Source organism: Microtus pennsylvanicus, chromosome 9, assembly GCF_037038515.1.
Source record: "Microtus pennsylvanicus isolate mMicPen1 chromosome 9, mMicPen1.hap1, whole genome shotgun sequence".
NCBI classification, from domain to species: Eukaryota; Metazoa; Chordata; class Mammalia; order Rodentia; family Cricetidae; genus Microtus; species Microtus pennsylvanicus.
The window spans coordinates 926,439-942,450 of record NC_134587.1 but is presented as its reverse complement, the minus strand read 5'-3'; the positions used below and the strand labels follow the sequence as shown (position 1 = coordinate 942,450).

At 45.5% G+C, this 16,012-nt stretch overlaps 2 protein-coding genes across 3 annotated transcripts; one reads left to right on the top strand and one right to left on the bottom strand.

The window, feature by feature from the left end:
• Positions 1 to 217: 217 nt before the first annotated feature.
• On the bottom strand, positions 218 to 7,732 carry Tmx2 (thioredoxin related transmembrane protein 2). Of its 2 annotated transcripts, XM_075984724.1 has the most exons (8): positions 7,490 to 7,732; positions 4,198 to 4,258; positions 3,847 to 3,960; positions 3,464 to 3,540; positions 2,135 to 2,241; positions 1,895 to 1,960; positions 1,679 to 1,808; positions 218 to 1,215 (listed from the first exon to the last, which is right to left on the bottom strand). In XM_075984724.1, exons 1-8 carry the CDS (start codon positions 7,676 to 7,678, stop codon positions 1,069 to 1,071), a joined length of 891 nt encoding a protein of 296 aa, XP_075840839.1. In that variant the 5' UTR covers positions 7,679 to 7,732; the 3' UTR covers positions 218 to 1,068. The 2 variants fall into 2 exon arrangements, with proteins under 2 accessions (XP_075840839.1, XP_075840840.1); XM_075984725.1 differs by lacking the exon at positions 218 to 1,215 and having other exon boundaries at positions 1,683 to 1,808; positions 1,906 to 1,960.
• A 283-nt stretch (positions 7,733 to 8,015) lies between these two features.
• Positions 8,016 to 15,499, top strand: Med19 (mediator complex subunit 19). The gene is made up of 5 exons (XM_075984700.1): positions 8,016 to 8,301; positions 13,545 to 13,801; positions 13,891 to 13,987; positions 14,210 to 14,304; positions 15,128 to 15,499. Exons 1-5 carry the CDS (start codon positions 8,085 to 8,087, stop codon positions 15,194 to 15,196), a joined length of 735 nt encoding a protein of 244 aa, XP_075840815.1. The 5' UTR covers positions 8,016 to 8,084; the 3' UTR covers positions 15,197 to 15,499.
• Positions 15,500 to 16,012: the final 513 nt, after the last annotated feature.

Here is a 16,012-nt window from a genome sequence, read left to right as displayed (position 1 = left end):
AATCAAGGGGATGGTGGTTCAGAGGTTAATCCCTCCAACAGATCAAGACCCTCACCCACAAACTTAAAAAAACAGTTAATTGGGCTCTAGAGGTGTGTTTGGCTTAGAGTACCTGAGTTCAATGTTCAATCTTAGGTTCAAAAAAGAGCAACAACAAAAATCGGAGCAGTCCCTTTGCAGCTGCCCACTTTCTAATAAAGGAGAAACACCAAGGCAATCAAAATAACAATCCCTTTATTAGGGAAAGCTGTGTGGACAGTAGGCGAAAACGGCTGCCCCAGCCCTGGCGCTTTCTTCTGGTCCCAAAAACGCAAAAGAAACTCTCAAGCTTACATTGTCCTTCCTCTCGGTTCCCAATACAGGCGGATCATTCAATTCTATTTCCAACGATGGAAATTCTGGTTGAAGGTTTTTCATCGGGATCAGCGACACTTAAAGGTTAAATTACAACACACACCCCTTTTCGGTGTTCTGCCTTCATGGATGATCGTGCACCACATGCATACAGGGCCAGCCAAGGCTAGGAGGTGATGTTGGAGTCCCTGGACTACAGATGCGGACAATCCAGGGCCCCATGCGACTGCTAGGCATCCTCCGGGAGAGCCAGTGCCCTTAACTACTGGGCCATCTCACCAATCCCTTAAGATTAATTGTTTTATGAATGCTTCAGATCAAACCAGAAAGGCCTAAAGGAAGAACGGCTCCTTGAGGAAGAATTCCTAGTGCTTCATACTCTGACATTTAATATTAGAGTTTAATTTAGTCGATGCTTTGCAGGCTCACTAGGAGGAATAATGAAACCACAGCCTGGTGATATCCAAGTGTTGAAAAGCAGTTTACACACTGATCCAACCTTGGAGGGAAACCTTTTCTACCTCTACGAGATCATCTCTCCCTTCCAGAAACACTTGGCCAGGGTAGAACAGTCCTTCATTGCTTCATGGTTCCCTAGAAGCTTCTTTAAAAGGCACCCTGTCCCAACCCAGGCACAGTCAAACAGGAGAAAACAAACGGCCACAGCCTCAGGCAAGGATTGTGGTTATAGCTGGAATTGGGCCTCAAAGGGTCCTATTTGTCCTTCTTGTTTTCCCCATCTGGCACTGCAGCGGGAGCAGGGACCACAGGCTTCTCTTCCGACACACTGTCTCCACCCTTTGACAGCTTCTTGGCTCGTTGGTAGAGCTCGTTCAGATTGAATTCTCGAATCACATTCTCCTATGCGAAAGTGATGAATATCAGATACTAGGTAGGAAGGTAAAGTTCAGAGCTGGGGAGTAGGAAGTATTTAGCTAAGCATAGTCTAGACAACAGAGGGCAGAAATCTGCCCTAACTTTTCTTTGGCATTTATGTGTCTATTAGCTGTCAATTTTTGTACCAACATTGTATGTACACACATGCAACTGTGAGCCAGCTGTTACTGCCTCCAGTGTCCTGATGAGGACCTCATTGCCTACAGACCACAGGCACCTCACAGAGCATGCCTTTATGGTTGTCCTCAGTATTAGCAGCAAGCAAGTAACGAACCTGCAGAGCCACTTATTAGGTGACATCCAGTAACTGATCAACACCCTCAAAACTGGTGGGCAAGGGCAGAATTCAGGATTAAACCCAGACTAACTACAGAGCCCATTCACTGCTGTATCCTTCTCCAAACCACTGCCCATTTTTTTTATGTACCTCAGAAAAGGTCCATGAGACAGCTCGTCCTTTCTTGTCAATCTGTGGCCGCCGCATAACCTCCTTGCCACCTTGGAACAGGATCAGGGTAGGGAGTTGTTTGGTGAGGGGTGACGTGCTCACTTTGTACCTACAAGGCCAGAGAGGACTTTGTACATCACTTACATCACTCTAAGAAAGTCTCAGCTCCGACCCTCTTCCCAGGTATCTACATACCGCGTGCTAACATCAGTATAGCGTCCAACATCTACCTTCCCAAAATTGAGCCCTGGACAGTTGTACCTGCAAAAACATACACTATTTAACATGCTGAAAAATACTGGGATGGATCAAGGGAACTGGAAATACAGATAACTAGGTAAGAAAGGGGGAAAGAACTGTGGATGTGCTAAATTAGAGTAAAGGAAGGCAGGCACCGCGCTTCCATTTTTGACAGGCTTCACCCTGCATACTCACTTGAGGGAAAGGTCAGCATAGATGGGAGCAAATGACTGACAATCATTAGACCAATTGGCAAAGAACTCCACGATCCAAGTGACCCTCTTGTCCCGCTCCAGCTCCTCCTGCCACACAGAAGGAAGAGAGGCTAGGCTCAAACAGCTGGGCATGAGAAGGTTCAGACCTGTGGCTAACGCCTTCCCCACAACAAACCAGCGCCCTGACAACCTTTCCAGGTTTGTTGTACCAAAGACTGAATCCAGTGCCTCACACATGTGAGGCACGCACTCTACCATAAGCGAAATGGCCATTTTTTTTAAATAACCTAAAAATTTTTTAATTACATTTCTTATGTGGGTATAGGCACACAGGCCACTGCCCACTTACAGTTTTCTCTTTCCAGACTGAAGACAGAGGTTTGGCAGCAAGGACCTTCTTTTTATCCACTGAACTTTTTCTTTTAAAAGTTTATCTATCTATCTATCTATCTATCCATCCATCTATCATTGATCTATTATCTATCATCTATCTATCAATCATTCTATCTATCTATCAATCTATCTATCTATCTATCTATCTATCTATCTATCTATCTATCTATCTATCGAGGACAACTCTGGGGAGTGGGTTCCCTCCTCTACCTTTCCATCTATCTATCTACCTACCTACCTATCTATCATCTATCTATCTATCTATCTATCTATCTATCTATCTATCAATCATTCTATCTATCTATCAATCATTCTATCTATCTACCTATCTATCTATCTATCTATCAATCAATCTATCTATCATATATCTATCGAGGACAACTCTGGGGAGTGGGTTCCCTCCTCTACCTTTCCATGGGTTCCAGGGACCCAGCTCAGGTTGTCAGGCTTATGTGGCAAACACTTTCACCTGATGAGCCAACTCACCTGCCTACCAGCCTTTCCTTTGAGACAGACTCTTACTATGTAGCTGGGGCTGCCCTGGCACTCACTAGAAACCTGCACTGGCCTGAAACTTGCAGCCATCCACTGGATGAGGGGGGGCATACACCTTTAATCCCAGCATCTGGGAGGCAGAGCAAGGCGGATCTCTTCTTTCGAGGCCAGTCTGCTCTATGGAGGGAGTTCCAGAACAGGCAACGCTATATAGAGAAATCTTGTCTAAAAAACAAAAATGAGGAAACAAACAAGCAGGAAACAGTTCCTGCAGCAGCTCTGCCCCAGCCTCTCGGCTACCAGTGTAGCAGACGTGCACCGCCAAGCCCAGGTACTGACTGCTGTCCTCAAGCAACATCTTTATGAACAGCGAGCACAACCCACACAGCAGGAGCCAAAGCGACAGAAGCAGGATACTCACGTCAATGGTTTTATCGCTGAAGTACTTGATGTACTCAGGACCCATGTACAGGGGGGGCTTGCAGGTCATCAGGAACACTGAGCACAGAGTTAACATGCATGTCAGAGATAACATATGGGGTCTCTTACAGATTTGCAAACCCACTTAGTATTTCAGACACCAAAGAATACATATGTCTACATAGATCACCAGCATATATTCTTCTTAAAGTACTGTCCAAGTAAATACTTACCGGATACATATAATTAAAAGCTACAAATATAATTCATTAGGTGTAAGATAAAGATTGGAACCTGGTTCTCAAAAATCAAGCCTTTATCAAAGATCTTTACTATTCCAAATATTAATTATAGAACCTTAACATAATAAATGCAGTTTCTCACCTATGCAGAGTGTGAGGTACAGTAGACCCATTCGAATATCCAGGCGGAAGAAAAGGATCGCGTTGGCCACTTTACTAAACATGAAGATGTTACCTACATGCTGCTCCACGGTGACTGGGACAGAGAGACCAGAGTCAGGCTGGGCGCAGGGCTCCCACTCTTTGTCCCTCCTCCTGGGGCACTTACAAGTGGGAACGGGGTGAGAGGACACAGAAGTCCACCGTCAAACTAGCCCCAGGCAGGAAATGTGGAACTAGTTCATTAAATAAGGCTCCTCTCCTCTACCACTAGAAGGGAGCTTTTGCAGGGCCAGAGTCCTAACCCCCAGCAGTACAAAGCAGGTCGGCTTACTGGATCTACGGTTCTTCATCATCACGATGGCACTGAGGAACATCAGAATCTCCACTTCTCTCTGGAAGACAATCAGTCACAGCCACGTGGTGAATGAGGCTGATGGGACAGAGGGCAGAATGCAAAATGCAAAGCAAGAAATCCAGCTTGGGCTGGTAATAAAAGATAACTGGAGCTGGCTGAGGTGTAGTGGGACCAACAAGTCAAAAGAGCCAGGTTCAGAGTCCACCCTTGGCAACTGCATGTGTCTTTGAGCGAATCCGACCTTTGGGTTTCCTCTTTTCCCTCCATCCCCACTTCTGTCCTTGAGACTTGCTCTCACTATCTTGCCCAGGCAATTCTACCTCAGCCTCTAAGGCACCAGGATTGTAGTGGCACATCACCACCCGAGCCACAGCACCCATGTGGAGGTTAGACAACATGCCAGACTCACTTCTTCCTTCTTCTCACTGTGCTGTCCAGGGCGGTTTCAAACTCACTATGCTCCTCCCCCCTCAGCCTCTCAAGGGCTGGATTCTTTTTTATCATTTGGTTTTGAGAAAGGATCTTGCTATATAGTTTAGGTTATATGTTTTTAATTTTGTTTGTTTTCAAGAATGTTTTATAGGTCAGGGTGGCGCCCAGCCCCCTATGTTGGTCTACTTTAAACTTGTAATCTCCTTGGCCCCGCCTTCCAGATGCTGACAGTACAGATGTGCACTACCAGTGAATCTCAAACTTTTATTGTTTTGCTCCTTCAGGATACACAGAGTGAGCCCACAGGAAGTACTGCACACATGTGAACCCTGCATTCTGGAGGGTAGAGCAGGAGAAAAGCCTAAAGCTCAAACCTGTCTTAGTTGACGTCAGTTCCAGGCCAGTAAGGACTACAGGCACAGCTCCACTTTTGCGGGCATAGCCTGGCTCCTTTAATCTTTCAGTAAGGACTACAGGCAGAGCTCCACTTTTGCGGGCATAGCCTGGCTCCTTTAATCTTTCAGGAGTCTACTCACGCCAAACTGGGACTCATAGTTCATTAAGAAAGTTTCACAGCTGGTCAGTATGGAGAGTTTGATGTGTGTTTGTTTTTAAAGAATTATCTTCATTTTACATGAATTAGTGGTTTACCTGAATGTATCTAAGTGCACTGCGTGTCTAGTACTCACAGACCAGAGGTGAGTGCTAGAACTGGATTACGGAGAGCTGCAAACCGACATGTCGGTGTGAGGAACCTCTAGAAGAGTAGCCAGTGCTCTAAACCACTCAGCCATCTATCAAGCCCCTAGAGTTAAGGTCTTCTTCTGTTTTGTTTTCCAGACAGGATTTTGCTGTAGCTTTAGAGTCTGTCCTGGAGCTCTGTAAACCAGATTGTCCTTGAACTTATAGAGGTCCACCTGTCTCTGCTCCCTGAGTGCCAGGATTAAAGGCATGTGCCACCAGCACCCAGCCAAGTTGAGGTCTTCTTAAAACTATTTCAAAAGCAGGGTGGTATGTTCGGGTATGTGCAATTGAATGTAGGTGCCTGAAAAAGACTTCTAAACCTGGAGTTACAGGCAGCCATGAGACTCCTGATGTGGGCACTAGGAACCCAATTTGGATTATCAGAGGTTTGTTGTAGTGATATTTCATTTGTATTGTGATAAAGAAAGCTTGCCTAAAGATCAGAAAGTAAAACAGCGGCATTGATCAGCCTTACAGACCAGGCAGTGGTGACACACACCTTTAATTCTAGCCTGAGAGAGGGATATAAGAGAGCTCTCAGATGTGGTCTCCTTCTAGATTCCCTGGAGGCAGGATCGCCATTTCTGACTGAGGTAGAGCTAAGAGTGGCTGGCTGTTTTGCTTTTCTGACTTTCAGGTTGAACTCCAGCTTCTGTCTCTGGGTTTTTATTAATTGTGCTACAGTTTGTTTTTGTTTTTTTGAGACAGGGTTTCACTGTGTAGCCCTGGCTGTCCTGGAACTCACTCTGTAGACCAGGCTGGCCTCAAATTCACAAAGATCCACCTGTTTCTGCCTCCCAAGTGCTGGCATTAAAGACTTGCGCCACCACCACCCAGTTTCATAAGGCGATTCTTAAGAGGCACCTGGTAGTGTTACAACTTATAAGGTACAAAGGAAAGTAGGGTTTTGGTGTGGTGTCATTTTGAGACAGTCTGACCTGGAATGTGTGATACAGACCAGAAGAGTCTACATCAATCTCACAGAGATCCACCTGCCTCTGTCTCCAGAGTGCTAGGACCAATGGGGTACAACACAAATCCTGGCAAAAGTATGGTATCTTTTTTTTTTAAATTATTTATTATGTATATAGTGTTCTGGGCACCAGATCTCATTATAGATGGGTGTGTGTCATCATGTGGTTGCTGGAATTGAACTCAGGACCTCCGGAACAGCAGTCAGTTCTCTTAACCTCTGAGCCATCTCTCCAGCCCCTGGTATCTTTAATGTAAACAAAGTTAATAATCTTGTTTGAGAGTCCCAGAAGTGTCTGAAGAAAGAAACGAGGCTTACCCAAGGTTATAGTAAACCCTTCCAGCCTTGAGTTTGGGTCACTGCCATTGTAACATAAATATTTGTACAGGAAAGGAATATTAGCTCTATGTCCACTACCTTCACAGCATTGTTAATTGTTCTGAAATTATTGCCCCCCCTCCCTGCCTCGTGTTTTTGTAGCCTTCCCTGTTTCTCTACCCCCCCCCCCCCCCCGAAGATGATAGGGTGTGCAGTTACAGTGTCTGGGCAGTCGTGTGGTTGCTTTTCCACCTGAGTCATTTTGAGTTAGCGACCTAAGTGGGCCGGCCTATCAGAATTGAACGGGGTAAGGCAGCACTTTCTGAGCACTGTGTGACCTTGGGAAAGTTGTCTAACTACACTGAGATCAATTTGCCAAACAGACAGACAGATGACAGATAGATAGATAAATAGATAGAAGGATAGATATAGACAGATAGATGGATGGATAGATAGATAGATAGATAGATAGATAGATAGATGACAGACACATGATACATGATAGATATAGGTGGATGGATGGATAGATAGATAGATAGATAGATAGATAGATAGATAGATAGATAGATGATAGACAGATAGATAGAAAAACGGTATTTCTACTACTGGTCTGTCTTCCTCGCCGGCGCCCCGGGAAGCCTGGCAACCCTGTAGAACACCGTTCCTGTGTGGAGGAAATCCTGGATTCTGTTTCTCCATCTTAAGCCAGGAGGTTCCCAAAATGTCCCCCCACACTTTCCCGTGCACCCGCGGGCGCGGGGATGGTCAAGGTCGGGAGCTACCGAGGCAGGGGGCGCTCACCCAGTCAAAGTCACACGGATTGCCATCCTCGCGCTGCGTGGGGAGACCGCTGCAGATCGGCGGCAGTTTCCTCACGAGGAGGAACGCGGCGGACAGCAGCGCGGACAGCAGGCAATAGGGCCGGGCCAGCCATCGAGAAAGCCGCGGCACCGAGTACACCAAGGCGATCAGAGGCGCGAGGACAGCCATCTTCCCGGCCCGGTCCCTCGCCGGCTCCGTCCCGCCCCCGGCTCGTCCCTCCGCCGCCCCTCGACAGCGAGGCTTCTATTGGGCGGGAGAGCAGAGGCAACGCCTCCGGACCCGGATGTAGATGTCTTATTGGGCGCTGCGATTAACCAGAAAGTGAGTTGGGTAGTCTATTGGTCCGTAGGGTTGTCCCTTTTCCACCTGAGTCATTTTATTGGCTATAAGACTGAGACCCACCTCCCGAACCGTCTCTTAAAGCGACGGAAGTGGTCGCCGGAAGTCGGTAGGCGTGGCCTATTGTATCCAATGACGGGAAGTCCTTAGAGAACGAGGGTGGGACCCTGCGAGAGCGCTGTCCAATAAACGTCGCTGACGCCGGATCCCGGGTAACCCGGGAGCCGAGGGTGCCATGGAGAACTTCACGGCACTGTTCGGAGCTCAAGCCGACCCCCCACCGCCCCCGAGCGCCCTGGGCTTCGGGCCCGGGAAGCCGCCCCCGCCGCCTCCGCCTCCTCCGGGAGGGGGTCCAGGCGCGGCCCCGCCGCCGCCCGCGAGCTCGGCCCCCGCGGGCGCAGACAAGTCGGCTGCTGGGAGCGGCCCCTTCTACCTGATGCGAGAGTTGCCAGGTGAGGGGCTCGCCTTCGTGGGGTGGGTTTGGGCGCTGTCCGCCGTCCGTGACTCGGTCACAGCCTGAGCCGTTGTTTGGAACTCGGGAGACGTGTGTAGCAATGTGTAGTATTTATTGTAGCCCTTTTAGATAGGTATCGTCTGTATTCTTATTTGTATTGTATTTTGTAATTGACAAACTGCAGCATAAAGACTGTGCTTTAGTGACATTTGTCTTGCAGAAGTTTTATTTTAGTTGTGACTGTTTTGTTTCGTTTTGTTTTGTTGAGACAGAGGCTCACTGTGTGGCTCAGGCTTGCCTGGAATTCACTGTAGTCCTGACTGGTCGGTCTTGAACTCAATGAGATCCACCTCACTCTGTACCACCAGGCCCACCTTCCTCCAGTAGTTTCTTTATCTTTTGCATTATCTGTTCTGATTGTAGCTGTTTCTGTAAATCAGTTGACAAATACTGAATTTCCATTAGAGACAAATGCTGGGAGGGATGAGTGTGAGAAGTGGAGATTCTTGTTTTTGAGATTTAAAATATATGGTTTAAGGATTGTGCTTGTATTCTTGTTAGTATCAGTCTTATTACTTTGTAGTTACGCTTCACACATCTTAGGTTTTCAAAATGTGCTGTTAGCCAAAATGACATCAAGAATAAGATGTCAGGGTTGGAGAGATGGCTCAGAGGTTAAGAGCACTGCCTGCTCTTCCAAAGGTTCTGAGTTCAATTCCCAGCAACCACATGATGGCTCACAACCATCTGTAATGGGGTCTGGTGCCCTCCTCTGGCCTGTAGGCATACACACAGACAGAATTTGTATACATAATAAATAAATAAATATTTTAAAAAAAAAAAAGAAGAAGATGTCAGCCAGGCCAGAGGTAGTGCACACCTCTAATCCCAGCATTCAGGAGGCAGAGGCAGACAGATCTCTGAGTTTGAGGCCAGTCTGGTCTACAGAGTTACAGGACAGCAAAACCTTAAAAAGGAAAAATGAAGGAAGGAAGGAAGGAAGGAAGGAAGGAGAGAGAGAGAGAGAGAGAGAGAGAGAGAGAGAGAGAGAAAGAGAGAAAGAGAGAGATTGAGATTAATTTTGCATGGAAGAATAGTGGTTGATGAGGCTCCAAAGCTAAGTTGGAATAAAACTATGAATTGGAAGGCTGGAGATGTACCTCAGCTGGTAGAGTTTATGCTTAGGAGTTCTGGGGACCAGGCATGGTGGTACAAGTCTATAATCTCAGAGCTTTGGGAGGTGTAGACGGGAAGATCAGGAGTCCAAGGGCATCCTTGGCTCCATCAAAAGTTCAAGGCCAGTCTTAGCTACAGGGGAGTTGGAGAGATGGCTCCAAGGTTATGAGGTTCCCAGAACCCACATGGGGAGCCTCACAGTTCTCCTTTGCTCCTGCTCCTGGTGGAATCCAGCACCCTCTGCTGGGCCTCCACAGGTGCTCAAATGGTATGTGGAATACATTCACACAGCACAGACACATATACACACAGATATGGTAAAAATAAATCTTTTAATCTGAGTTCATATTTTTAATTCCAGCACTTGGGAGGCAGAAACAGGGTAGATCTCTCCGAGTTTGAGGCCAACTTTGTCTACATAGTGAATTACAAGTCATCCAAAACAAGAGAGGCTCTGTCTCAAAAAAAAAATTTAATGAATCAATTTTTAAAAAGCTGGAGCTGGCTCAGTGGTTAGGAGCCCGTGTTCTTGCATGTGCTCACAGGCTCATCACTTCCATAGGCATCAAGCATGCATGTGGCAAACAGGCATGCATGCAGGAAAATACTCATACATACAATATAAAGTAAATCTTAAACTGGGCAGTGGTGGCTCATGCCTTTAATCCCAGCACTCAGGAGGCAGAGGCGGGGCCAGCCTGGTCTACAAGAGCTAGCTAGTTCCAGGACAGGCTCCAAAACTACAGAGAAACCCTGTCTCAGAAAAACAAAAAATAAAATAAGAAATAAAGTAAATCTTTAAAAGAATCAATTAAAAAATAGTATTAGGCTCAAGTACCACGATTTGTTTGTTTGTTTTTCAAAGTAGGGTTTTTCTGTGTAGCTATGACTGTTCTGGAACTTGTTTTGTAAACCAGACTCGCCTGCCTATGCCTCCGAGTACTGAAATTAAAATTAAAAGCATGCACCACCATGTATTATGGGAATTTAGGTAGCAGTTTCCTTCTCGAACTCCCAGGACTGAGAATCAGCCAAGGCCTTCCACATTGCTACACAAGCACTCTACCACTGTTTTAAATTTTGTTTTAACTAAGAAGTATTGTTTTCATCAGGCAGTGGTGGCAAGCAAGGCTTTAATCCCAGCACTGAGAGGAGGGGGTGGGGTTAGAGGCAGGCGGAGCTCTGTGCGTTCAAGGCCAACCTGGTTTGACATTCCAAGACTAGCTCCAAAGCTACAGAGAAGCCCTGTCTCAAAATAACAACAAAAAATATTGTTTTCTACACTTACAGAATGTATTACAGAATGTTAGGTCCAATAACTGGAAGAGGCCATAGTGATGTGAGCAGGATTTAGAATTTCAAGGAGAGAAAAAAATGAATCTGCATAGGATTGACATTTCAGGATTTGTTTTCAGGAGCCATGGCTTCTGAAAGAAGTTTATAAGTCATTTTCAGAGAACTAGCAGTTTAAATAGAAGTTAAACTCATGTCTGTATTTTTTGAGTTTATTTTATATGTATGAATGTTTTTCTTCATGTGTGTATGTGACATGTGTGGTCTGGTACCCATGGAAGTCAGAGAAGGCATCAGATTCCCTGGAACTGGAATGACATACAAATGCCTGTCAGCTGTGTGGGTGCAGGGCATGCAATCTGGGTCATGTGCTGAGCCAGCTAGCCAGCCCCTGATACTTACTTTCTTAATTCCCCCTTTGATGCAGTCTAGTGTCACCCGGGATGGCCTCAAACTAGTGTAGCCAAGGATAAGCATCAGCTCCTGAGCTTCCTACCCCTCTTCCTGGATGCTGGGTTTACTGGTGTGTGCCACTTTGATCAGTTTGTTTAGAGATTATGAAAAGCACTAAGTTCCTTCTCATCTGGAAGGAGACACCCTGGCAAGCAGAAGGCAGTGCCAGTTGTGAGAGGCAATTTCCAGCAACCACATGGTGGCTTACAACCATCTATAATGAGATCTGGTTCACTCTTTTGGCCTGCAAGCATACATGCAAACAGAACACTGTATACATAATAAATAAATCTTTAAAAAAGCAGTGAAACACAAAGCTATTATCCCATTACATAGTTAAAAGGAAAGAGCAACAGAGAGGACAGCTAGTATTAGAATTCTGGTTGCTCATCTTTTCATTGAGTAGCCCTTCCTAAGTAATACTTGGTATCATGAAGAATAAATGTATTGGTCACAAGGTAGTCACAGCCACAAAATCTGTTTTCTTTTTTTTTTAATATTTATTTATTTATTATGTATACAATATTATGTCTGTGTGTATGTCTGCAGGCCAGAAGAGGGCACCAGACCCCATTACAGATGGTTGTGAGCCACCATGTGGTTGCTGGGAATTGAACTCAGGACCTTTGGAAGAGCAGGCAATCCTCTTAACCACTGAGCCATCTCTCCAGCCCTCACAAAATCTGTTTTCCTATGGTGACTAGTCTTCCTATTAAAGCTGGGTTCCAGCTCTATTCTACTTAGCTCCATTTGTTCCATTCCTCTAGCCCACAGTTTAATATTTGTGTTTATTGACTGTTCCCGAGTTGGGGGTGTTTGAGACAGAATCACTACACAGCCCAAGCTAGCCTTGAATGGAGCTGTCTTGCCTCAGCCTCCTGAGTGCTGGCATTCCAGGCTTACGGGTGTGCGCCGCTGCATCTGACTATTAAGTTTTTATAGCCTTAATGTCTATTATCTAAAATGTTTCGAGTTTTTCAGAATATTTGCATAGATTTTACTAGTTACACATCCCAAATCCAGAAATGTGAAGTCTGGAATGCTCCAAAATCTGAAATTCTAAGTGTTGGAATTCTAAAATTGTGTTTTGAATAATAGCCTCCAAAGGCTCATATATTTTAATGTTTAGTCACCAAGGAGTGCAACTCCTTGAATAGATTAGAAGAGTTAGGAGATATGACCTTGTTGAAGTCTGTCACTGGGGGTGACATGCCAGGTCTAGACTCTCCTCCAGCACCATGTTGCCGTTGTCCTGCCCACCATGATAATGAATTAAGCCTTGAAACTGTAAGCAAGACCCTAATTAAGTGCTTTCTCAGTTTTAAGAGTTGCCATGATCATGTCTCTTCATAGCAATAGAACAGTGACTAAGACAATAGTTTTTGTTTTTAATAGATTCCTCATTAGTATTAAAATATAGTCCTAAATGGGGCTGGAGAGATGGCTCAACAATTAGGAGTATGGGTTGCCCTTGTAAAAGACCCAGGTTCAGTTCCTAGGGCAGCTCATAACCATCTGTACTTCTAGGAGATCTAACCCCTCTTCTGATCTCTGCAGGCACCACACACACACATGGTACACATGTATACATATAGGCAAAATAAATATACATAAAGTAAACCTAAAAACTGTTTTTTCCTTCAGTTCGTTTGTTGGACCCTAGAGTCTAATCACCGAGGAGGAGTCGCCCCCCAGAGACCGTCTCTCACACCACAGCTGATGTAAAAGCATGAGGATTTTATTAATTCTGTCATGACAGGGTCTTCCAGCGTTTGGGAGGCTAGAAAGACCCCATATGGCTGGTACAGGTTACTGTTAAAGGGAAAAACCACAGAAGGAAGGGGTGTGTCTGGGGGGTTGTTCTTTAACTATTACGATTGGCTTATTCAAAAGGGCTATTACCAATAATTGGCTGGAGAGTGGTTGCCAGATCAGGTGAGGTAAGAGGGAACATCTGAGGGTCACTTTGCCCTTTTCCCAGGGACTGAGTCAAAACATCAGTGACTTGAGTCAACACCTAAGGGTTATCTTGCCCCTGTTCAATAACTGAGTTCTATTTGGAGAACATTCACAAGGACTCAGGGAGATGATGGAACGTTCCCAACATTTCAGTACGTGTGTGGGCAATTATTAGGTCCTTGGTTCCCACGGGGAAGGGGGAGCATTACTGCTGAGACTGAGAGGGCTCAGAATTGTCAGAAATGGCTTCAGAATTGTCTTCAAGTTTTATACCTTCTGAGTTAGTGGCAACAAAAAACCAAACAAACCAAACCCTATCATCTGCTTTTGGTATATAAGTTCATTATTGCTGTTTTCTAGGCAGCACAGAGCTGACGGGCAGCACCAATTTAATCACACACTACAACCTGGAACAGGCCTATAATAAGTTCTGTGGGAAGAAGGTGAAGGAGAAGCTAAGTAACTTCCTGCCTGACCTGCCAGGGATGATCGACCTCCCTGGCTCCCATGACAACAGCAGCCTCCGCTCCCTCATCGAGAAACCTCCTATTCTTAGTAGCTCCTTTAATCCAATCACAGGGACCATGCTGTCTGGTTTCCGCCTCCATACTGGCCCGGTGAGTCCCTTCTTGGGAAGGCCTAAAAGGCACAGCGGAAGTTTTCTGCCCAGTTTCCTCTATTCACCTGGATTCTCTTGTCCCCTCAGTTGCCAGAGCAGTGCCGTCTGATGCACATCCAGCCCCCCAAGAAGAAGAACAAGCACAAGCATAAACAGAGCCGCACCCAGGATCCTGTCCCCCCAGGTGAGAAGCACTTAGTTCCTCGGGATGCCCAGATTTCCCCAAGAAGCTCATGTCTTGACATTTCTTGGACAAGCAGTGACTTAGCAGCTGCTCTACCAACACCTCTATATCCTTTCTGAACTCAGGAAAAAAAGCAGTGCCCCTTGGTGCTGGGTTTCCTGCAGCCTTAAGCGTTCACAGCAATAGATCTTATGCTCAACAGGCTCTTAATGTCTCCTGCAGAAACGCCATCTGATTCAGATCACAAAAAGAAGAAAAAGAAAAAAGAAGAGGATCCTGAACGGAAAAGGAAAAAGAAAGAAAAGAAGAAGAAGAAGGTAGAGGGCTATCTTAGCGCCTGTTGAGTTTTCCATGTAGCCATTTTTGTTTTGTGTTTAATTTACATATACAGGTGTTTCCTTACACAAGTACAGTGCCCCACAGAGACCAGGAGAGGGCAGCCTTGGAGCTGGAGTCACCATCCTGTGGGGGTGCTGGGAACTGAACTTGGGTTTTCCACAAGACAGTACATGCTCATAACTGGAGCCATCTCTCCAGCTTCCTTGTCAGCCTTCTTAAATAGAACCCTTTGCCTCAAGTTGGACCCGAGATTGAAAACCCAGGGCAAACATTTGTTTTTTCCAGTACTGGCCAAGGCTAGTTCTCTTGTTCTTTTTCTCTTTGAGGCAGTGCCCTACACACTGAGCCAGATCTAGTCTTTTAAAATTATTGCAACCCTCCTACCTGTCTCCTAAGCAGTTGCAAGAAGTTACAAGTCTATGCTAAGCAGGCTTATCTTGTATTAAGGTTTTTTTGTTGTTTTTGGTTTTTGTTTTTTCAAGACAGGGTTTCTCTGTAGTTTTGGAACATGTCCTGGAACTAGCTCTTGTAGACCAGGCTGGCCTCAAACTCACAGAGATCCGCCTGCCTCTGCCTCCACACCTTTAATCTTTAAGTTTTTTTTTTTTTTTTTTTAAGAGAGCCTTGAGATATAGGCTTGGTTAGCTGGCCTAGAACTCATTATATAGAGCAGTCTGGCTTCTCAGAGATAGTCTTGCCTCTGGCTCTCTCCAAAGCCCTGGGATTAAAGGCTTGCAGTATGTCCAGCCAGGTCTGTCTTTGCATTTCTAAATGTTCTTCCCCCTTTCCTGTCTCCTCCAGAACCGACATAGTCCAGATCACCCCGGTATGGGCAGCTCCCAGGCCAGCAGCAGCAGCAGCCTCCGCTAACAGGACCACTGAACTCTGCCAAGGATGGCTTTCATGTTATATTGAACCTGCTGACAAAAACTGTCTTCCAGGCACTTGGGCACTGCCTTGGGGTATCAACAGCTAGACAGAAGCCAGCTCCTGCTGCGCTTATGACGAATACACTTTTAAAAAGGGCTGTGCTTTTTTAATGGCTTAGCCCAGTTGGCTTTTTTCATGGACATCCTTCTCACAAGAAGCGCTTTTTTTTTCTCCTCCCCTTCTTTTGTGCAATTTAGTTTTAGGACTTCATTTGTTAGGGTTTTTTGTTTTTGTTTTTTTTTTCTTTTTTAAAAACGGCATGTTTACCAGACTAGCTAGTATGGCTACCTTTTAAGAGGCAAGTGCCATTTTGTATGAGTCAGAGTTTAAGAAAAGGCACTGCTAAGATAGAAATCTTGCCATCACATTATTTCCTTAGGCTGGGAAATCAAGATGAGAAAAGAGAACATGGTTGGAAAGCAACACTGATTGCTAGTATTTTGCCCATAATGTTCAGAGCCAACAAAGTGCCTGGTTGATTTTCAGCCCTTCAGGAAAGCTGGCCCAAATAAGGCGTATGCCTGTGCTGATACACAACAGGGAACTACAAAGAAACACCCAGAATCACCAGTATATTTTAGCAGGGAAAAAAATCCTGGTGTTTGTTTCATTATGCTCCCACTCTTTTTCCTGGGTACCGGCTCAAGCCTTGTGTGTGCTAGGTGAACCTCTGGCAAGAAGTATAATGCCTCTCTATTCTTTAGTTTTAAAAAATGGATTTGATTGTTTGGGAAAAACAAAGTTTTGGGTTATGGT

Excerpts from the sequence above, each read along its gene's own strand:
- Tmx2 (XM_075984724.1), bottom strand. The coding sequence starts at position 7,678 with ATGGCTGTCCTCGCGCCTCTGATCGCCTTGGTGTACTCGGTGCCGCGG. Across the intron at positions 3,541-3,846 it reads GTACCTCACACTCTGCATAG|TGTTCCTGATGACCTGCAAG; the intron begins GTGAGAAACTGC and ends CTCTGTGCTCAG. Across the intron at positions 1,809-1,894 it reads TATACTGATGTTAGCACGCG|GTACAAAGTGAGCACGTCAC; the intron begins GTATGTAGATAC and ends CTGGCCTTGTAG.
- Med19 (XM_075984700.1), top strand. The coding sequence starts at position 8,085 with ATGGAGAACTTCACGGCACTGTTCGGAGCTCAAGCCGACCCCCCACCG. Across the intron at positions 13,802-13,890 it reads TCCGCCTCCATACTGGCCCG|TTGCCAGAGCAGTGCCGTCT; the intron begins GTGAGTCCCTTC and ends TTGTCCCCTCAG. Across the intron at positions 14,305-15,127 it reads AAGAAAAGAAGAAGAAGAAG|AACCGACATAGTCCAGATCA; the intron begins GTAGAGGGCTAT and ends TGTCTCCTCCAG.